The sequence below is a fragment of the Lampris incognitus genome, chromosome 10, assembly GCF_029633865.1.
Source record: "Lampris incognitus isolate fLamInc1 chromosome 10, fLamInc1.hap2, whole genome shotgun sequence".
Classification (NCBI taxonomy): Eukaryota; Metazoa; Chordata; class Actinopteri; order Lampriformes; family Lampridae; genus Lampris; species Lampris incognitus.
The window spans coordinates 37,873,102-37,895,820 of NC_079220.1; the positions used below are offsets into that span (position 1 = coordinate 37,873,102).

The following is a 22,719-nucleotide window of genomic DNA, read 5'->3' on the forward strand; positions in this document are numbered from 1 at the left end:
ATTGCGCTCTACCATTCTCAGACTCCATCTGTCAGTACGTACTGAGTCGGACAATCAAGGGGCAGGTGGAGTTGGGCATGCAGGCCTGGAGGGGAGGGGAGGAGATTGTCCACAGAAGCAGAGAGGGTAGAGAGAAGAACATCAGTAGCAGTGACAGGGGGTAGGAGAGGGAAATATTCAGGTGTAGGGAGGATAGAGGTACAGGGGAAGAAAGATCAGTGGCGGAGAGAGAGCGGAGGTGTCTACAGGTGGAAACCATGTGGGTAGGGGAAGGGGCAGAGGGGGGGGGGAAGAGAAGGAGAGAGAGTAGGACATGAAATAGTGGTCAGAGAGCTGGAGGGGAGTAACAGAGAGACTGGAAATAGGACAATGTCTAGTAAAGATAAGGTCCAGCTGGTTGCCGGCCTTGTGGGTAGGAGGAGAGGGTTAGAGGTGAAGGTCAAAGGAGGAGAGGAAAGAGAGAAGAGGATCTAGCTTGTTAGTGTGGATGTTGAAATCACCGAGAAAGATAAGTGCAGAGTCATCAACAGGGAAGTGCGAGACAAGTGTGTCAAGCTCCTCCAGAAACTCACCAAGGTGGCCTGGTGGGCGGTACACAAAATTGTGTAATGGAAACAAGAGAGTATTTCCATTTCAGGGAGATTAGCAGGCCAGTACCACCACCCCGCCTCTCAGCTCTGGGAGTGTGAGAAAAAGAGTACACATCAGACAGAGCTGCGGGTGTGGTAGTGTTTTCTGGCATGATCCAGGTCTCAGTTAGAGCAAGAAAGTTGAGGGAGAGCAAGGATGCGTAGCCTGAGATAAACTCAGCTTTCAGCACCGCAGACTGGCAATTCCAGAGCCCTCCCGTTACCACTTGCTCAACGTGAGTGGAGAGAGTGGGATAGATGAGATTGGTAAGGTCACAGCACCTAGGAGTGACCCAACATCTATGCCAGCCCCGGGAAAAGGAAAGGAAAGGAATGCGAAGGAAACACATAGTCTATACACAAAGTACAGAAGACTGAACGGATCTAAAAAGAGCAGTCCGTGCTTGACGAAGTCTTGACTTCAAAAAGTCACGCTTGCCTTTGTTCACGCTAGCCTTCGTTCAACCTAGGCTTGTTTACCTGACGCTTGGAAGCTGATGCTTCCAAGTAGAAGCAGTGATTTAAAGAACACTGGTTGCTAATTTTCTGCCATGAGTGCAGGCCACACCCTGGCCACTTAACACCCAATTGGCCAAAGAGGTACACTGAAAATAGGCCTATTGCCCAGAAACTGGTCACTGCTGCATCATTCCTAAGCCCTGGCACAGTTTTGAATATGACTCTTCCATCTCAGCTTTGTCTACACTGTCTTACCTGGACAAGAGGTTAAGCTTCAAGCTAGCTGGTCTGCTTAACAAGGCCATTTGTAAGTCTTTTATGACATACACATCCTCCTGGATCACTAGCTCACCTTTGCCTAGTGACTCAGTGTACCTGCCTAAAACAGGAAGTGACTTACCTCCTGGGCCGACTAGTGGTCTGTCTGTTTTAGTCAAATGGGTGTCTGTCTCTGCTATCGTGTAGTATGTCGGAGCTGGAATGACAGAGACGTCAGCTCCCGTATCTATTTTAAACCTGACTTTATGGTTTCTGATAGTCAGATCTGCATACCATAGGTATGTGCCTGCGTCTACGTCTGCATCTCCGTCTAAGAACAAGCATGTGTCACAGTTCTCACTAGTTTCTACAGCATGTACTGCTTTGCCAGATGTGCACACTTTACTGTAGTGCCCTTTCTTTCCACATGTATGGCATGTCACTTCTCTGGCTGGGCACTGCCATTTTCCATGGCCTGGGGATTTTCCACATCTGTAACATGCCTGGCGATCAGATGGTACTTTTCCTTTTGACCGTGTTTTTGGTGTGGGCGGCTTTTGTCTTCTATTCTTTGTTGTCACTGCAGGAATTTCGGTTTTAGTTTCCCCTCTGAGGTTCGTTTGCTGTCTCTTTATCACTTCCGACTGCCTTGCCATGTTGACTGCTTTCTCTAGCGTAAAATCTCTGTCCAACTGCATTCTCTCACCAAGACTGGCATCTCTCAGTCCTACTACAAGATGGTCTCTGATTAACTCATCGTGAAGTGTGCTGTAACTGCAGTTTTCTGCTAGGGCATACAATGCAGTAATAAAAGAGTCTACAGTCTCATTAGCTAGCTGCACCCTTTGGTTGAATCTTGCCCTCTCATAATATTACGTTTTTCCTGGGCATTAAGTATTTCTCGAAAGTGTCTCTTACCGCACTGTACTGTTGTCTCTCTGCATCGATTAAAACTTGGCCCCGCAGTATGAGTCTGCGTCATCTTCCATGCAGTAGACTAATGTGTTCACTTGATTAGCTTGTGAACTAAGATGCCGGTTGCTGGCCAGTCTAGGCCAGTCTAAATCTTTCAAACCTCCTTATCCATCTTTCCCAGTCTTGGGGTTTTGAAAAGTCGAACGCTTCTGGAGGCTGAATTGTGAATGTTGTGCTAGAAGGTGCGTTAGCAGGGTTATCTGCTAGCTGGGGAGGCTGTGCTGCTGCACGGTTGTTGTCTTTGGATATCTCGCCGTTCGCAGATATTACCTATGACTAACTAAATTAAAGCTCTCCCTAGCTGTCACAAAGTTCACTCCTTACTGCAATCCCGAATCTGACCCCATGTCGTGTTATGCGTAAATGATTCCAACAGTCTCTTATCGGGAGTAATGCGAACATCTTTATTCAGTACAACTCGGAAGACCTCTCTGCCCTCTATTCCGAAAGCTTTCAAAATAAAAGTCCCTTGTGGTATTAACTGATTCCTCCACAATACCTACCTAAACTTGAATATCTATCTGACTAAACGAGCACGGTGGCCATCCTCGTCGCCAGTGTTGTGTCTGTCTGTCTTAATACATTCAATTAGACTGATAGACAACGAATTAAATCATACTCGTGACACAGACGTATTCAACTCTTTACTATCTTTATCAGAAGAACTCCCGGCATACAATGCGTCTTCTCATGACGTCCTCACTACGGGTACTGACAAGTGTCAAACAACTAACGAATACATGAAAGGTCCACCCCAAGAATCGGGTCCCCCGGCACAATCAGAGCAATATAGTGTATGCTGTTAAGTGCCAGGAGGATTGCCCTGACTTGGACGTTGAGAAAACTAAACAGACGCTGGCCAAGAGGATGGCAGAACAACGGAGAGCTAACATGTCAGGCCAGGACTCCACAGTCTACTCTACACCATCTACAGGCCAATGGCCACTCTTTCAGGGATGAAGACGTGCACATCCTTGATAGGGAGGAACGCTGGTTTGAACGGGGAGTCAAAGAGGCCATCTATGTTAAGAGGGAACGACCACCCCTGAACCGAGGAGGGGGGGCTAACAGTACATATGTCACCATCTTACAATGCTGTGATTGCAATTATTCCCTAATCCTCTGTGAATAGCACACGTGGCCTTTGAAACTCTGGTTAATAGTGTAAACTACTAATAAGACCCACTGGCCGATCTACTAGAGGGTCTGACGCTTTAGTCGAGCGGTTAGTGTTGTCGCTTTGTGGTGCAGTACACCCCGTGTCGAATCCCGCACCGGGCGAGAAAATAGCTCGGTTACATTGGTGGCAGCAGTGGGATCCGGAAGCGTGCAGATCCTCGGAAGTCTCTTCGGAACGCGGGAATAAAAAAGCGCGAGGGCGCGCCTCCGGGAGAGGGTGACGACTGTAAAGACCCACTGGCCGATTAGTCGAGCGGTTAGTGATGTCGCCTTGTGGTGCAGTAAACCTCGTGTCGAATCCCGCACCAGGCGAGAAAATAGCTCGGTTACAATGTTCACACCCATATTTGCCTGTGAAACTGGTCATTGGTTTCCGTCGTTGTGCAACTGTATTGTACTGTATTGTTAATAAGGGTGGGGATACCTGCAGCCAGTTTATACTGAAGCGATCACTAGTTGAGGGATGAAACGTATCTGTCAATAAACGTTGGATCCAGATGAACTGATTCAACCTTCTTTGAAATTCGGATTTAGGTCAGAAAACAGACAATTTGTGGAACCCCGCGATAAAGTCGTATGCAGGCTATATGTAAGGTTAGCTTACCATTCATTCCACCATTAGTAACCTTTAATTCCTTTCGCACAAAATTCTTGCTCGGCAACAATGGAAAAATTCTATGAAATTGTTTATTTAAACCAGTATGAATATTACCGAATCTGTACTGTATAAAATTAGGCTATCGAATAACACATCTATTACATATCATTCATCTCGCTCCGAGACAGCGCGTTCTCATTCTCACTCTAGCACCAACCACGGCGAAGAGAGAGAGAGAGAGAGGCGGAGACAGAGACAGAGAAAGAACGAGAAACAGAAAGAAAGAGAAAGAAAGAGATGTCTATTGTCTTTAAATGAAGTTTTACGGTTTATAGGACATTATTATATTTGTTTATTTTGTAACGTGTAGGTATGTACATATGTAGCTCTTTTTAAGACATGTTTACGTTGAAATAAATAAATGAATATACCCATACAGGTTGTCTCTCGTTGTATTGGTTTGCCCTCTTATGGACATAATGCCCAAATATATATTCGAATGGGTTCGAACCTATGTGTTTTTTAGAAGGGATAATCGAACGTCATTTCTGGCCAATTTTGACAGCCCCTAGTGGCAACTCTTTCTGGGATGAGAATGTGCACACCCTTGATAGGGAGGAACGCTAGTTTGAACGGGGAGTCAAAGAGGAGGGAACGACCATCCCTGAACCGAGGTGGGGCTAAGGGTACATTTGTCACCGTCTTACACAATGCTGTGATTGCAAACATTCCCCAATCCTCTGGGAATAGTACACATGGCCATTGAAAAGTCACGGCAATTTGCATATGAAACCGATCGCTGTTTTCGGACATTATGTGGGGACACCTGCAGTCAGTTGAGACTGAAGAGGTCACTTAGATGAGGGATGAAACGTATCTGTCAATAAACGTTGTGTCCAGAGATGAACTGATTCAACTCTGTGATTTTCCTACCTGGATTATTGAGCATGCATAAAGACAATGGCTAGGTGGTGTCCCTGGATAGGACATCAGAGCCCTCCTTTCCACTTCCTCCACATACAAGTTGGCCACTACAGGTGAGAGTTGGGAACCCATAACATACCCATGCCTCTGCCTATAGTACGTGGACTGAAGGCACTGCTTCAGGAGCAGAAACACTTGGTCAGTGTTAATGGTGGTCCGATTGCGAAGGGTGGGGTCTTTTTGTAATTTCATACAGACTTCATCAACAGGAATGCACGTGACGACAGTCTTAACATCATAAGAGACCATTTTTCATCCCTCTCCATAAAGATGTCCCTAACCTTATCCACAAAATCCATAGTGTTCTGAATGTGATGTTCAACGGGTTAAGAATAGACGTGAGATGTTATAGGTCACTGAGTTAAATCATACTAATAATAGGCAATAATGGCACATCCTGTTTATGTATTTTAGGTAACCCATACAGACTAGTTGTCGCTTCCCCTAAGTATAATCTGTGGTACAAAATTCTGTCAATAGCTGTTGGAACAGCTTCACCTTTTTCTTGTAACCACTGGCTTGATCTCATTTCAGGGGCTTTTAAGTATTTATGTCGCTAAGTAACACCATAACGATCTCATGGTAGTCTGTCTGGTTTAATGCAACAGTGCCGGAAGGATTATGATGTTATTGTCCTTACTGAGAGTCGTGAGGGCATTCCTCTCGTCTCCGAATGTATTGAACATTCAATTTAAGGCTCTTCAACAGCTGCCGTCACCAAGACCACCACGGACACATTCGGCTGAAATTCACCAGTTATAGCAACACAATGCAACTTGTTTACCTTAAAATAACAGTTTCAGAATAATTTTGATGGTACACTGACTTCACCTTCCTAGGAAAAAAAAATATCGCTCTCGTTAGATCGTACCCGCGCCGCCCAAGTTACATAGTGCAAGAACAGGTGTTCGGGGCGTGGAGTGAGAATGAAAGAGGCACCCTTCTCCCTATTATGAGTCAATGGGCCATCAAAATGATTCTGAAGCAGTTATTTTAAAGTAAAAAAAAAAAGAAGTTGCATAATGTTGTTTTAGCACGCTCACTGGTTAAAGCGAAACACCTGTAAGAAAGAAGTCGCGTTGTTGCCGCAGTCAAACACAGCCCAGCCCAGACAAACTGTCTGGGAGTTTAGTCCAATCAGATTGCAGCTCATTTGTCAAACACCCTTAGAGCCAATCGAGGACTCGCCTACGTCATCTACCCCAGGTTGGTCCCGCCTACATACATTAACCCTGTACTGGTTGTATTTGTGACCTTTTTGACGAGAATTGATCGCTGTTATTGGGTGAAATATTATGTATTTCCCACAATCACTCGACTAGTTTTTGGGAGCAGTCGACAACTACTGAAATGGAGCAGTCGTGAATGCCCGTATTTGCATCACACATATTTGTATCATACTCCCACAAAAGCAACGCCGAGTCAAAATGGATAGCTGCCCCCCCACCCCGAGCACCTTCTCCAAATACATCAGAGACTACTGATCTGTCCACGTTCAAATCATTAATCAACCCTCCCCTTTTCAGATTTGCTTTTAATATTATATGGTTAATGTTGTGTGTTAAATATTTTTGGTCTATTGCTTTTATGTTTTTTTTAATCTCATATAAAGTGCCTGTGTACCTTGAAAATCACAATACAAATAAAATGTGTTATGATTATTGTTATTATTGGTATTTATTTTATTTATTTATATTTATTATTATTAGTAAAACTCAGCTGCTGTGCCCTGCTGTGTGAAAAGTTGTGCATATGTCCTGTCCCCACATGCACGCATATGTATGTGTGTGTGTGTGTGTTTCTTCTGGATTTTCACCTTGCCATGGTGGAGAAGCTTGCGTGCACTAATGATCCCAAGAGCTATGCTATCTGGAGCATGGCTCCTGGTAGGGTCACCCAAGGTGGACAGGTCAAGGGGGAGGTTCCAGACGAAGTGTGATCCAACAAAGACCTCAATGGCAGAACTGGTGGGAGATATCTCCCGTTCACAATGCCAGTAAAGGTGGCTGAAGGCTGCAACAGAGGGTGGTCCCCAATTGCCTTGGTTCTCCATGCCATTGGACTCTGGCCACCCCCTGCCAAGGACCATGTGGTGGCTGCAGGTGCATCAGCCACTCCATGTAAAAAGCTGTCACATGCTGGCGAGTTGAAGGACTGTCACACTTGACCCCGAGTAACTGCCGATGATGGTGTGTGTGTGTGTGTGTGTGTGTGTGTGTGTGTGTGTGTGTGTGTGTGTGTGTGTGGCTTTGCTAACAAAGTTTTTTTTTTCCTAACCTCCTCTGTTGGGTTTATATCAACACCCTTGTTGAGCTGGTCTTGAAGGGTGGATACCATAGCATTGTTCCCTGGGACCCTGTAAATGCCTGTGTACTCCAAACCCATCTCTTCCACCAGGCCACAGCAAATCTCCACAATCATAGGGATGAACTAGGGGGAAAGACAACCAAGAGTCAGACAGCATATTCACACATGCACTGCTCAACTGTGGTTTGTGCATATTTTTCATTATCATTATAATCAGAAAAATAAAGGAAAGCGGGGGTCAACCTTGTTGTTGGAACCCAGCTGACATTCTTCCAATCTCACACCAAATGCCTTTGGCCCTGCCTTTTTAGACTTCTTAATGATGTTGATTCCCCATGGAGACTTTGGGGGACTGCTCTCATCTGTGGAAAAACAGACAGGTTTAGAGTCAAGACAAGTGGCAGAACCTTGATCAACATGCCTCACTCTTCTTCAGGATACAGTGGAAGTAATTGGTAGCCTTGACAGGTCTGCATCTCTGACCTTTGCCTTCAGGCTTGGGAGAGCGTGGCACCCCTGCAGCATTCTCCATCTTGGCCAGTAGGAAGGGTGGCTTCATTCGAGGGACCTTGGGGGAGGAGTCAGGCTTGTTGCCTGTCGGACTGCAGGTGACAGAAATATAAATTATCTACTAACTGCTGACCATGAAACAAAAAGACTGTGATTACAAGTCACTTGGTCATGTCTCACCTCTGCTTTCTGTAGTCGTTCAATTTCTTACTAATCAGGGCCTGTCTGGAGAAGCCAAGTTCCTGAAGTCAACAAACAAATGCAAATATTCACATCAAAATATTGCAAAACTTTATAACAGAAGAGATTTAAAGAAGATTTAAAGAGATTTAGAGGTAAAGGTGTGCAGCTCGGACCTCACTGTCTGTCTTGCTGTTCTCCCTGATGACCTTAATCCAGTCCAACATGTCTTCCCTGTCTTCTGCCTGCAGCAGGTACTCACAGAAGTCCTGGGTGGTTAAACGCAGTGCATGCTTACGCTTGGTCTCACTGTATGCTATATCTACCAGACATCCCCGGATGCTAATTAGTTGCTCGTCCTCAGCCCCGCTTCCAAGAGTAGCCCCATGGAGGACTGCTTCCCGCTTGTCCTTGTAGAGGAACAGTGAATGGGAACGTAGCACAGAAAAAACCCGTTTCCATGGACGCATGCTGCTGCCCACCTTCTGTGACACCCACCAAGGAGGTGGGAGGGATGGAAATCGAGAACAAAATAGAGATAGAGAGTAAGTCAGATTGAAAGGTACACAAACAGAGAGAGAGACACAGAGACACAAAGGGAAAGATATGTAGAAAGAGAAAGAGAGAGAGAGAGAGAGAGAGAGAGAGAGAGAGAGAGAGAGAGAGAGAGAGAGAGAGAAAGGAGGAAAACCAAATAGTAGGAGAGTAAGGGGTGACAGATGAACATCATCACAGTCATATAGATCTTTTCTGTTCTTTTAAAATTATTTTTCTAAGCCACTCCACCCACCTTGCCCTTCTCTGTGAGAATCTGTTTGTAGTGCAGCCACCCCTCTTTCAGTACATCACTGTACGTAATGCTGCCTAGCTCAGACGTGGAATGCCGCTTAGAGCGCCTCTCCTCTGCCATCCCAAGGTTGTCCAGAGACTGCAACATACAAACAGATGAAAACCCTTTTGTAATTTTTTTCTTAAATTTTAGATGCTCGGCATGATGAGAGTGTGCAATATCTTTACTTTATATTGCTGGTCAAAGAAAGATAACTCACTCCATCTGTGAAGAAACTCTTGACTCTCTTTGGTAGTCTCCTGTGGAGATTATAAAAACAGGTGTGGGAAAATTTAAAAATTTCTGCCTGTGCATGATTTCTCACAAAGTAATAACACTCTCAAGTGGACTGCTAATATACATTTGAGAACATTTTGCTTCTTCAGTTTTGATTTCAGATGATGATGACAGCATTTATTTCTGCTGAGAAGCCACCTCCCTTGAGGGGTGAGTACATAAGCAAGGACACTTATGCAGTTGGTGCTTTACTCTTGGCACTGTCCGAACGTGCCCCCACTCCTCCTGGTGGGGGGGGCAGCTTCGACATCCCTATCCTCTACCTGTAACTACCTGTAATACCTTGGAGGCTTACAACACCTGTTGACAAGCAGGAGGGGTGTCACCATGAGGAGGGGCAACATGTTGGGATGCCACCAGAAGAGCCTTCTGCACAAGTGTCCTCGCGTACATCCTCAATCATCAAGGGATGAGGCCCAGGGTTCTTCTACTTGATGTCAAAACTGAAGAAGCCAATCGGATGTGAAGCAAATTGTTTTCACACAGTCCAGTTGAGTGTATTTTTTCTTTGTGTGAAATCTTGGTACCCAGATGACTGAGACAGATTTATACAGACATACATAGTGTAAGGATGTTATTTTATTCCCATTACCAGCCATGGTCACCCCATGTACTCACGAAAAAACACGGCCCTCCTCCCTGAAGGTGTTGAGTCCTTCGTCACATGACTTTGAGCGCTCCGTGGTGATGGCTAGAAGATAGGAGGAACGACGACTGGATTTAATACTGCCTGCTCAGCAAGAGGATAAATGAACAGGTGAAAGTGAGAGAAGGATAGAAAGAAAGAGAGAGAAATAAGAAAAAGAAGAGGGAGAGAAAATGTTGCTGTAACTCCAGTCACCAGAATGGATGGTGTTGCATTAACAGAGGGTCTGATGAGGGTGGAGACTGGATGGTTGATGGGGTGAGCGGGTGAGGTGGTAAGGATGGGAGGTGGAGAGATGGGCTAATAGCATAGAGGTTAGAAAAAAATATTACCCTGGTCACTTCACTACTAGCATGGAAATAGTCTTGTAAAGGACAGAAGGTTATGGATTTAGGGTCTATATAGCTACAATAAACTCAGGCAAGCAAGAAATTGACAAGTTAAGGACAGGCTTGACTAAATTTAAACGTTTAGGTCGTCCCTTGACCATCATGCACTGATAAAAAAAAAGAAAAAAAAACAGCACTGCGCCATAATAAACTCCCTCAATATAAATTTGGGCATATAAATATCTTTTTGCATCAAACATGCAATTTACAAAATCAAACATGCAAAATTGCATTAAGTCTCTTCACCCTCTTACTATAATACCAGTTAACAGTAACCTCATGATGAATAGAGATTGAGGAGTTGATAATCTTAAACATGCCCCCCCCCCCCCCAGTCACTCAAGGACAAGTGGGGGGCATCTAAATCCCAGGTCAACACCATAGATTAGATGCCTTTTCTGGTGAAGCTGCAAACAGAAGGGTTGGGGGGGGGGGTCACTCACTGCAGTCATGTGAGAACAGCCTAGTTAAAGGAAAGGTGAAGGTGGGGGAGGCAGGGCTGGTGACCATTGCTGGCGCTGAACTCATGCCGCTGGACACCACAGAAGACGCGGGCACATGGCGGGCACGCAAATCAGCGCCGGGGCTGGTTGGTTCATCTGTAAGAAGGGAGGATGGTTGGTAAAGGGAAAATATAATAAAGGAGAGGAGAGGAGAGGTGGTTAAAAGGGTAGATAGGAGGAACATGGGAAAAAAGGACAGAAGGGGTTAAAGCAACAAAGGGTATGAGGTTTAGTGGGAAAGTGATGAGCACAGGAATGCTTGGATAACGGCCTCAGTCTGTGCAGACAAAGAATCTGTGTGAAGAATACATGCTTCACATGCACACTTTTAATTTCTTTCGTTTCATCTACAAATTAATCATTCTCATCCAGTAAGATTCAGTACATTGTAGACCCATCTCAAACCCAGTTATCTGCAGTCATTTAGAAAACATACCGAGGAAGGGGTATAAGGACAGCTGTGTAACTGTCTTGCAAAATGACAGATATACGAAGACGGAATTGACAAACCTATGAAAAGATAAGCTAACATGGGCACATAAAAATATTCTCTAGATAATGCAACACATGCACTTCTGTCACCATATGAAGCACTCCTCAAAACAGAGCAGGATGAGCTATGTGACGGACTGTCTTTTTAGCAGAAGGTTTAATCAGAGAGCACGTTAACAGAAAAACTATGAGGCTGATGTAAAGATGAAAAGCATCATCCACAAATATAAAAAATACAAATACGCATGTTTATCAGTTTAAACAATTACATAAAAATAACATATCCCTAGGAATTGTAAAAATATGCTGATCAAAGTATTGCTTTTCCTGAAAATAATTATATTACCTATCTATTATTTTTAAGTTTTAAGAAATTTGACAGCCCTACAAAATCTGTTAATGTTGTGGTCTGAATTCAAATCCAGCAACGGGTGCAAGGTGGGGATGTATGCCGAAGCAGCCAGTTAGCTTTCTTAATGTGGATGGATCTACATTTAATGGCCTACTAAGGCATACACTACCTCATGGTTGTATTTGAATTCAAACCACAGCATAACACATTGTGTTATTTGAAAAGAAAAACGCACACACACACACACACACACACACACTACATGGCCAAAAGATTGTGGACATCCGAGCATCACACCCATATGTGCTTGTTGAACATCTCATTCCAAAACTATCAATATGGAGTTGGTCCCCCTTTGCTGCTCTAACAGCCTCCACTCTTCTGGAAAAGTTTTCCACTAGGTTTTGGAAAATTGCTGCAGGGATTGGCTCCCATTCAGCCACAAGAGCATTAGTGAGGTCGGCCACTGATGGTGGGGAGAAGACCTGGCTCTCAGCGGTATTCCAATTCATCCCAAAGGTGTTGGGCAGGGTTGAGGCCAGGGCTCTGTGCAGGCCAGTCAAGGTCTTCCACACCAAACTCAGCAAATCATGTCTTTATGGACCTCACTTTGTGCACAGGGACATTGTTATACTGAATCAGGAAAGGGCCTTCCTCAAACTGTTGCCACAAAGTTGGAAGCACTCAATTCTCTAAGATGTCATTGTAGTATGTTGTAGCATTAAGATTTCCCTTCACTGGAAGTTAGCCCCAGACCATTATTCCTCCTCCAGCAAACTCTACAGTTGGCCCTATACATTCAGGCAGGTAACATTCTCCTGGCATCTGCCAAACCCAGATTGGTCTGTCAGACTGCCAGATAGTGAAGTGTGATTCATCACTCCAGAGAAGGTGTTTCTGTTTTTGTGCATGGTGATCTTAGGCTTGTGTGTGGCTGCTTAGCCATGGAAACCCATTTCATGACGCTCCTGACGAACAGTTCTTGTGCTGACGTTGCTTCCAGAGGCAGTTTGGTTTGAACTTGGTAGTGAGTGTACAACAGAGGACAGAACATTTTTAGCACTCAGCGCTCCCGCTCCGTTATTTTGTTTGTCCTGCCGCTTCGCTGTGCAACTGATGTTGCTCCTAGACATTACCGCTTCACAAAAAAAGACTTACAATTAACCAGGGCAGAAATATAATGGACTGAATTGTTTGAAAGGTGGCATCCTAGACCATACCATATTGAAAGTCAGCGAGCGCTTCAGTATGACCCATTCTTCTTCCAAATGTTTGTCTATTGAGAATGCATGGCTGCAGGCTTGACTTTATGCACCTGTTGGCAATGGATGTGGCTGAAATAGCCAAAACCATTAATTAGAAGGGGTGTCCCCATACTTTTGGCCATGTAGTATATATAAAAACATTACAAGAAAAGAAATTTAGAGCACAGCCTAAAATTTGCATAGACATGGGAAAAGCAAGATGCTGTGAAGCCCAGCCAGTCTTCTCAGCTAAACAACAGAGGGCAGCACTGTGTCACTGAAAACTCCGTTAAACTGCAGGCAACCTACTTAACTTAACTTACTTCTGTAGTCAGCCCTTAATGACCACTGTCATTTTTGAAATTTCCCTTTATCCTTTTCTATGCCATTATAGTTTTTGTAAAAAATAAAAATACGAGACTAGTTTGTGCTTGTGAAACAATCATGTCCTTAAACATGTGCGTGAGCTGAAGGCATGTAAGATGAGATATAAAAAAAAATGCTTGCACACTGATAACAAACCAAAGGAACGTCCACACTGAGGTTTAAGGACGCAAAAATTTTCTCAAGTATTTAATGGTCCATAAAATACTTGTATCCTTAAACCTCAGTGTGGACGTTCCTTTGGTTTGTTATCAGTGTGCAAGCAATTTTCTATTATGGTTTTCATTTGAATTTAGTCAGTCACATATTTCCTTCTCCTTTTTCCACTGCTGTTACATTTACCTCTTTGCCACACATCTTTTCCCAAAATCATTAAACATCCTTTATATTCCTCTTTCCTTCCTCTTATAAGCTTCCCACCTTCTGCTGTTCTCTCTCACTTTATCTCCTTGTGCCTATCTTTCCCTCCCTTCAACTTTCCACCATCAACACGGCAGTCAGCTGCAGTCTGTGCTGGCTGCACTGGGCACGGTGGAGGAATGGGAGAGGGCCAGAGGCGGAAACATTCCCAATCTGGGATATGGAATCTGCCTGTTTACAGCAGGGACCAGAAATAGCCACGCTGTGGGTTTAACAAAGGCCATCATTAACAGAGAAACCAGAGGAGCCCGGGGAGTGAGCTCACAGCCACAAGACGGAGACAGGCCTGCAGTGGAGAGCTGTACACTATGGCACATAATCACACCCCCCCCCCCCTATCAGACATGATGACCTCACTGGAGACACACAGACAGAGAGATGATGGGGAGAGAGAGTAAGACAGGAAAGAGAAAAGTGGACAGTTGGGGATTTTGAGAGAGAGAAGAGAGAGAAAAAGAGGGGAGAAGAGGAATGTGGAGAAAGAATTAAAGATGACATAAGAAGTCTTGAAAGAAAGACAAATGTCTGTGAGAGCATGCAGTGGGCTTGGCTCCAGTCTCCACTGTTGCATGTTGTGTCTGTTGTATGAGGGTCCAGTTAGTAAGGAGTGTCATGGACATCCCAGCCTCCATCTTAAAGTGGAGCACAATAGCAGCATTTAGGGCGAGGAGCAGAGTGCCATGCCTGAGGCTGACAGAGACACGTCTGAGTGTGTGGCCCCTACTGTTTCCTACAAGGAAGGACACCAGGACCACTGGCATCTCCCAGCCTGGACTCATGCTGAATGTCTCAGAGACTTGTTGAGTGGAAAGAAAATGTTGGATCTGCTGCTGCCTGTATGCCCCTGCCCATTTTTACCATGTCACAGAAGTGATCAAATGGGAGAAGATTAAAATATCTAATTAAACATGGAAGGTTTTCATAGAGAGAGTCTTTGAATACTGGCATTTAAAGAGGACAGCAGAACATATCCACCATCTGACCCAGCTCGTCTCAGACATCTGGGCTTTGCAGAAAACCAAACAACAGCCTATTTCATCATGTTTCAAAACAGGTCTAAACCATATCAACATCTCTATCAGAAAGATAAAGAAAGAAAAAAGAAGAGCTAGTCCCTGTCAGGGGGAGAAACTGGCTTGGTTTCAGTCTTTGGTCATTAAACATGCCCGAGCGTGTCATTTCAATTGCAGAGTTTCGGTTGTTCAGCTGAAGGTACAAGGCAAAAATGTGCACTCCCTACTGGTTCGCTGATTCTTGACATTCCCTCTTAAACTGTCTTTCTTGTTTGTCCATTTCCAATATTCTTTAGTTTAACATATAACGATGTGGCTGTTTCAAGTTGGGTCAAAGCTTTGGAGTCAGCTGACTGGTCAGTATTTACTGGTCAGTATGTGACTGGTCAGTATGTGACTGGTCAGTATTTGGCTGGTCAGTATGTGACTGCTCAGTATTTGGCACCACAGTGAGCGTGTGGCTCCTGATGGTGTGCAGGGCTTCAGCAGAACACTCTGCAGCCAGACATAGTTTGCCTGTGTTCAACATAATGGGTGCTGCTAAACCTTCAGAGTCCCTCATTCTTCTGCCTTCCTAGAATGGAAAACAACCTGGGACATGACTACATTTACCATATAGTTGCCTTCTGCTTACAAAAGCATGCATGTTTACACCAAAAACCTCCAGTAAATGGCATCTCACATAAACAGTACATTTGCCTAAAACTTTAATATTGCGAGACAAGTAGCAAACCAAAGAAACGGCATCGACCGTTTTGATTAGTTGTGGTTTTCATGTAATCTTATTGAATTCTAATCACTAAATTGACTGAAATTGAAACTGGATCTCATCCAGATCATATAGAATGGCATTTAAAAAACAATCAATATCCCTGATGTTGATACAGATGGGTAGAATATCACAGTTCAGAATCAGAATGAGAAACACTATTTGTCATTTCATTGCATGCACTTGCGCACATGAAATTAAACGAAACATAGTTTTCCCCAGCCCACAGCAGTGCAACACAAATACAAAAACACATATCCAAAAACTACAAGAACACACATCCAAACTAACACATATATCTAAAGTTGAAAAAAAAAATCACTGTCCAGGAGAATGAACACCAGCCAGGATGACTGCGGAACTGCCGGTCTGCATGGGCTAGCAGTTCGCTTAGCCTGCCCCGCTTCTGTGTCCTCTCAGACCACCCTCAGTGTTTCCTCTTCGGGCGCAGCTCCAGTCAGGACCGTGGTCCTTGGGCCTACAGGATGCAGCAGACCAGGCTCCCTCAGCCGATCCAACGCCAGCTCTCCTAGCCAGACACCTTTGACACACTTCCCCGCACTCCACACGATGACACTAAAAACACAGTCAAGGCTAGGTGAGGCCGCCGCCAGACTGCCCTGCCCAGCCTGTGTTATCGGAACTGCTGGTCTGCATGGGCTAGCAGTTAGCTTAGCCTGCCCCGCTCCCACGTCCTGTCAGACCGCCCTCAGTGTTACCTCTTCAGACGCGGCTCCAGGACAACAAACCAAGCACTCCCAGCCAATCCAGCACCAGCTCTCTCAGCCATCAAACAAAGACAATCTTAGATGCAGACGTGGGCAAAGACACTGCATGGACGGTACTGGGTGAGGCCACCGCAAACGTGAATTCGCGCTGCCATCTTCCTACACCGGTACTAGCTGAGGCCGCTTCAAACGTGAATTTGCACGGCCATCAGTTGTTGTATATCTCTATAACTAACACAGGCATATGTGCGTGCACACACACACATGCACTCACGTACGTATGCACACAAAACAGAGGTGATTTCCTCAGCATGGCCAGGTAATGTAAGTGAAAGGGTGGGCAGTAGGCACGATAAGATAAGATAAGATGTACTTTATTAATCCCTGTGGGGAAATTCATCCTCTGCATTAAATCCATCCGAACATACGCTGTAGCTAGGAGCAGTGGGCAGCGCCCGGGGACCACCTCCAGTTCTTCTTGCCATTCTTTAGTCAGGGGCACAGACAAGAGTATTAACCTATGTATGTCTTTTCATCGATGACTAGTGCTCTCACTTCAAACTACCGACTCTGACTGTATGCCTGTGGGAAGGACCAGTATTACCTAACACACACACACACACACACACACACACACACACACACACACACACACACACACACACACACTTGTACACATAGATTGTCAAAGAGATTAAAAACGGAATGTGAGAGGGGCCTGGAGCCTGTGCAGACAAGAAATTAAGGACACTCAGAAAGGCTTTTCTCTTAACTTCTATAGAAAAGACGAAAGGTGGGTTAGTGATTTTAATATCAGATGTAAGTGCAGGAGAGAGGATGACGCAGGAATCTTAGAAGCTTTGTCAAAGAAAGTTGAATCAGCTCATCTGGACACAACTTTTATTGAGAGACATGTTTCATCACTCATCCAAGTGACCTCTTCAATCTTAGATGAGTGATACAATGTTTCTCTCAATAAATATCTCCTGATTAACTGATTCAACTTTCTTTGATTTTCTTACCTAGATTATTGAGCACGCATAAAGACACTTAGAGGCTTTGTGCTTACCAATGAAGGGTATGGAGGCCAGGGAGTCATCTTCTATAGGAAGAGAGGCAAGGTTACCATTTGGTTTGCTTGGGGCACCGTCTCCCTTAGACTGAGTGGTGGTTGGTGAGTTCTGGAGCTCAGTTGGAAATACAGGGGGATCTAAGCCAACTACAGGAAGGGGGTAGTGGGGATGGCGTATGCCATGGGCATTCCTTCGCCCTGTGGGAGGCTTTGGTCTCAGCACCACTTCTTGGGTCTGTGTCGCCATCATCTCTTCTGGCCCTTCTCCTGATCCTCTTTCCCTCTCATGGTTGGTGGGCCTGTATGCACTATTCTGAGGTTCAGGTGTGGTGGAGGCCAAGGGGGAAGCAGTAGAGATGGTGAGGGGAGCAGGGGCCCCCTCTGGCGGGCTGGTTTTCGGGGTTGGGTTCCAGTTGAGGTGTGGGCCAGAGTATGACGGGTCCCTGAAGGAGTGGGCCTGCTGCAGGATGCGGCCTGTCTTGCGGTAAAAAGAGGGGCTGTAGCTGCGATAGCCCAAAGGCTGGTCATCCATGCTCTGTCCAGGGGGAAGCCACCTACTCTGGGCAGCTGCTTGCTGGGGATGGGCCTGGGAATGGGCTTGTGTATGGGCTTGGGAGTGGTGCTTGTGGTGAGACTGTGTGTTTCGGGACAATGGAAGAGCCTGCACAGCACCATAATTGCTCCCCTGCCTCTTTTGAGCTTCAGTCCTGGGTGGTGGCTGAGGAGCTTGTTGGTGCCAGGTGGGCCTCTCAAAGTGAGGTGGGTACAGACCAGGCAACGTCGGGTCCAGTGCCTCTAAAGAACGTCCATAGCAATCATACTGGGCCAGCAGGTTCTCAGAGCGTGTTCGAGTGTAGTTGGAGGCAGAGTGGCCTCGGCTCGAGACTCTCTCCCATTCTCCATAAGTCCAATAGGGCTCTCCGTGGGGCCCTGGCCCTGACTGCTCTAGTAGCAAAAGTGTGTCTTGGGAGGCACTGTGAGGCCAGCCGCCTGTCCGCTGCTGTTGCCTCCTGTAGCCATCCTCACCAAGCCGGTCCTGAGAGTAGCTGCGGTGACGGGTCTGCATACTGTGCCCAGGGCGATCAGGCAGCTGGCTGTAGTACCAATCGGAGAGGGCTTGCTGGCAGCGGCTTTGACTATGGCTGCCGGGCAGGGGTGGACTAACCCATGCCTGGTTGGGCTTGCATGGCTGGGCATGGGAGGAGCTGGCAGTGTTGTTGTTGGGGTAGTGGACCTGAAGTGGGCTGGACAGAGGCCCTCCTGAAGAGGAAGAAGAAGAGTAAGAGCGACCCCTTGTTTGGCCTTGAGGCTGCTGGCTGGTCATACCATATTGGATCTCCTCTGTGCGGTGGGCTGGGCTGCTGTGACCGACCCCCCCTGGCTCTCCTGCCCGCCCTTCCTGCCAGCTGGGTGGGGTACCCATGGCAGAGCGGTTGTCCAGAGGTGAAGATGGGTTGGAGGAGCCTGGCCAGCGACTCCAGTTATCCAGCTGATTTTGGCCCATTGAGACAGACGGGGGTGCTCCAGCAGGGAGCTGGGACTTGGTGCGAGGGTAACAGAGGGCAGGGGGTGGAGGAAGGTTCTGGGCTCCCCCTGAGTAAGGCTCGTTGCCCTTCAGGTAGGCATCTTGGGAATATGCCTGGAAGAACAGGAGCAAGAGAAGAGAAGATGTAAAAAATTCAAAAGCCAAGAAGAAAGCTAAAAAAAATGGTGAAGTGCACTTGGGGGGAGAAAGAGAAGAGAAGAATAAAATATGCTCTGATCTCCTAAGTTAGTGAACATCAAAGACAACACAAAACAAAGTTATAACTATAATTTTTACTACAGGTTCACTCTGCACTACATTATACAACAAGTCTTACTATGGAGTTGTGTCTCCAGTGTCAGCCACAGTGTGTCCCAAGGGAGATAACTGAGGATTCCACACAAATACAGCGCACAAGCGAACATGAATAAACAACTGCCTAGAGCAACAAGCCAGAGCAATCCACAGCACCCAACTGCAAATGCATATGGCCACAGCAATGCCCTATATACATATTCATCTAAGGAGAGCCACTTCAAATATTTTCCTTATGCACAAGAAGCACAGAATTTACAGATCTATCTACATTATACGTACACATGCATCACTCACCAACTTGAACTTCAATGTCAAACCCCAAGAAAACAAAAAGTGACGTGCGAACAATCTTTCTGCCACTCAGTCAAATATATACAGATCAAAAAGACAATTGACAAAGTGCTTAAGATTTACCTAAGTGATCTAAGCCATCCGACAGAATCAGGGAACTCCTTGAAGACAGAGTAATAGATTTCCAGTCACCACAAACAAACACCAACAAAGAGGACAGAACGAGGCAGATATCCTCAAAATACTGTTTTCTCTACTCCCCAATGAGGACTATCTGCTGTTACTAGGAAGCAGCTCTATCTCAACTTTACACACTCTCTTTATTGTTGACCTATCTTTCCCTTCCTTTTTTCCTGTCCTTGCTATATTTCGATCTTCTTGATCTCGCTTTTCTCCAAACCTTCCCCTCCCTAAACTTCCTTCTCTCCTCCTTCTCTTTCCCTCCCACACTCCACCCTATGGTGGGGTGAGAGGAGGCGTAGCACCAGTGATGTCATGCCTGGAATGCATCAGATATGGGCAGAGCAGTAAGGGGAGGAGTATGAGGACAGAGGATAGGGAAGGAGAGGGTATATACTATGGAGGGCTAGCAGTATGGCTGGATGGAAAACCCAGAGAGCGTGTTCTTGGATCACTGTGATGTGTCTTTATGCTTGAGAGAGAAAAAGCCTGTTGCAGTGAAACTGGTGTGAGGGCTGTGTTGTGTTTACTTTTAGGCACCGGTACATGGGAGGGCAGGCATGAGTAATGCATGTCTGATCCTGTGAGCAAGAGATGCAGCAGCTTTACAGACTGATTAAAATTTGTGTACATGTGGGTGGGTGTGTGAGTGAGCATGGAGCTGCTTTTCAACTTGACATTCAACAGCTGAGAAAGTGGCTCATAGTAAACCCCTATTTTAATTTAAACAGAGCAGAAAGCAGATATGTCATTCCCTGGACATGCCCACAAAACCTTCACATTCTCTTCAGGATGAATTCAAACTCTGCAGACAAATGGTGTGCATTACACAGCCTATTGCCATGTGATGAAGCAACTAGAATTCCAAATGTTTAGGTGTGTGTGTGTGTGCGTGTGCATGTGCGTGTGCGTGTGTGTGTGTGTGTGTGTGTGTGTGTGTGTGTGTGTGTGTGTGTGTGTGTGTGTCTTTATCTCTAGTTTTTCTGTCTGTGCACTAAGGTGTGTGGGAAAAACTCATACTGACACTTACCAGCTGCAGCACATCTTCATCCTTTGGCATGATGGAGAGCTCCAACACACTCCCACTGACAGATTTAGGCAGAAAGCAGACAGGGGATGAAAAAAAGAGGAAGAGAAAGACAATAAAGTCAAATGAAGATTAACAACTGAATTGACAGTTAGAAAGCAAGTTCCCCAAGAAAGTAGTGTACCCCAGCGTCATGTCCTATCACTGGTTGGTATCACCAGTTGACACCAATAAGATAGAAAAACTAATCTACCCACTTGCTGTTTTAATGTTTTAATCCGTGGTTTATTAACCATGCTTCATCTTGAACTGACAGCAAGCATACAACCTGCTGAAATATACAAGACACAGTCTGCTAGAAGCTCCTGTTCTGCAGCCCACTCTGCCTCTGACCTCCAGGCCAGTGAACAGGCAACTTTACCCCTGGAGAATCAAGGGTATAACTCAGATGGGAAGAAAAAAAGTTGTCTTTGTCCAGTACAAACTCTCAGTTGAGACATTATTTCTGTGATGAATAGGATCAATGCTGTGAAGCCATAACACCCCCCCCCCCCACACACACACACACTTCTCCAATGTCAAGGAACTGTAGATTCAAGCACTTGAGTGGGAGCTTGAGGTACATTGCTCCAGGCTCCTTTCTTTAGGGGCAGGGATAACTAATGCAAGGGAGCATAATACAAGGTACAATACAAAGTATGTCACACAAAGAATACTACATTAGAGCACAAAAACAGCCAACATGTTTCATAGTTTAACACACCAAAGGGCACAAGGTGCTGATGTGCTGCAGGTCCTACCTGTTTTGGATGAGGGCTATCACTTGGGAGTATGTCTTTCCTAGAATGCTCTCTCCATTCACCTTTACCAAACGATCCCCTGCAATGCATACACAATAATGCACACACTTTAACCTGAACTGTGTTAAGCAATACAATGAACAACATCCTTCACTCCTTAAATAACACTGATATTGATCCTATAGCAGTGCTGCATGATGCAGGGACCTGCTGGTGAGCTAGGCACCACCACATGCCACCAGATGCAATACCAGAACTTCTTACTGGGACAAAACAGCTTGGCTTGAACAAGTTTAGGGAGGAAGGTAGCATTGTGACTGTGTATTTACAGGATGCATATGGACTTTCTTCATTCTCAAACATTTGTAAATTGCATCTTGTGTGCGCGCGCGTGCGCGTACATATGTGCATGTGGGCATGTGCTGTTGTGGATGTGGTGGCTTGTTAGTGTTTGGATCGTTTTGCTGCTTTGTAGGCGGTGCTGGTTTGGTTTGGCGGGGCTGTCAGGAGTGGAATGCTGCCTTGCTCAGGCAGCAAGACACAACAGGAAAACTTAAATAGCCCTGTCACATTCAAATGCACTTAGGGATTTGATTTGTCTTACTGGCATTAAGGCTCCTTCTGCACTCGTATCAAAAACTATGATTTTGTTGTCCAATCTGCAAACCGGCTAAACGTGAAAAGCCACGCCGACTTAACCAAGCCATAACCTTTACGTTTGTCATTCATGACTCCACAACCACTACTCTTTGCCATATTTTCAGTGTTGCTCAGTTTCTACTTGTGTTTATGTTAGACAAGCCTTTGAAGAATGTGTGTGTATTTTAATAAGAGACTCTCAGAGGTGAATTAGCATATTCATAACGAATTCCTAATAACTCTTTACAAGGACTATTATTTTGAATCTTTTTACTTTCATTTTTTGAGTTATTTTGAATCTTTTTACTTTCACATACTGTAATCAGTTACAAATCCATCCATCCGTTATCTGAACCGCTTATCCTGCTCTCAGGGTCGTGGGGATGCTGGAGCCTATCCCAGCAGTCATTGGGCGGCAGGTAGGGAGACACCCTGGACAGGCCGCCAGGCCATCACAGGGCCGACACACACACACACACACACACACACACACACACACACACACACACACACACACACACCCATTCATACCTAGGGACAATTTAGTATGGCCAATTCACCTGGCTGACATGTACTAAATCCAAGCAAAAAAAACAACCAAAAACCTTCCCATTTGGTGGTTCCTGTGTTGTGGTGGGTTTATGATGGGTTTTCTGGTCTTTGCTCTCTTTGCTCTCCCTCTCTCTCCCTCTGTGTCTGTGTGTGTGTGTGTGTGTGTGTGT

General features: G+C 45.5%; 1 protein-coding gene across 1 annotated transcript in view; it reads right to left on the bottom strand.

The window, feature by feature from the left end:
- arhgap23a (Rho GTPase activating protein 23a) overlaps positions 1-22,719 on the bottom strand; it is a 182,486-nt gene that overhangs the window by 20,943 nt on the left and 138,824 nt on the right. The window contains exons 5-16 of the mRNA XM_056287413.1: positions 21,359-21,437; positions 20,562-20,616; positions 17,215-18,856; positions 10,684-10,839; positions 9,824-9,935; positions 9,129-9,168; positions 8,870-9,007; positions 8,256-8,564; positions 8,080-8,141; positions 7,873-7,991; positions 7,633-7,751; positions 7,360-7,512 (exon numbers count right to left, since the gene is read on the bottom strand). Of these exons, the coding sequence (XP_056143388.1) occupies positions 7,360-7,512; positions 7,633-7,751; positions 7,873-7,991; positions 8,080-8,141; positions 8,256-8,564; positions 8,870-9,007; positions 9,129-9,168; positions 9,824-9,935; positions 10,684-10,839; positions 17,215-18,856; positions 20,562-20,616; positions 21,359-21,437 (2,984 nt within the window). The remainder of the gene's footprint in view (positions 1-7,359; positions 7,513-7,632; positions 7,752-7,872; positions 7,992-8,079; positions 8,142-8,255; positions 8,565-8,869; positions 9,008-9,128; positions 9,169-9,823; positions 9,936-10,683; positions 10,840-17,214; positions 18,857-20,561; positions 20,617-21,358; positions 21,438-22,719) is intronic.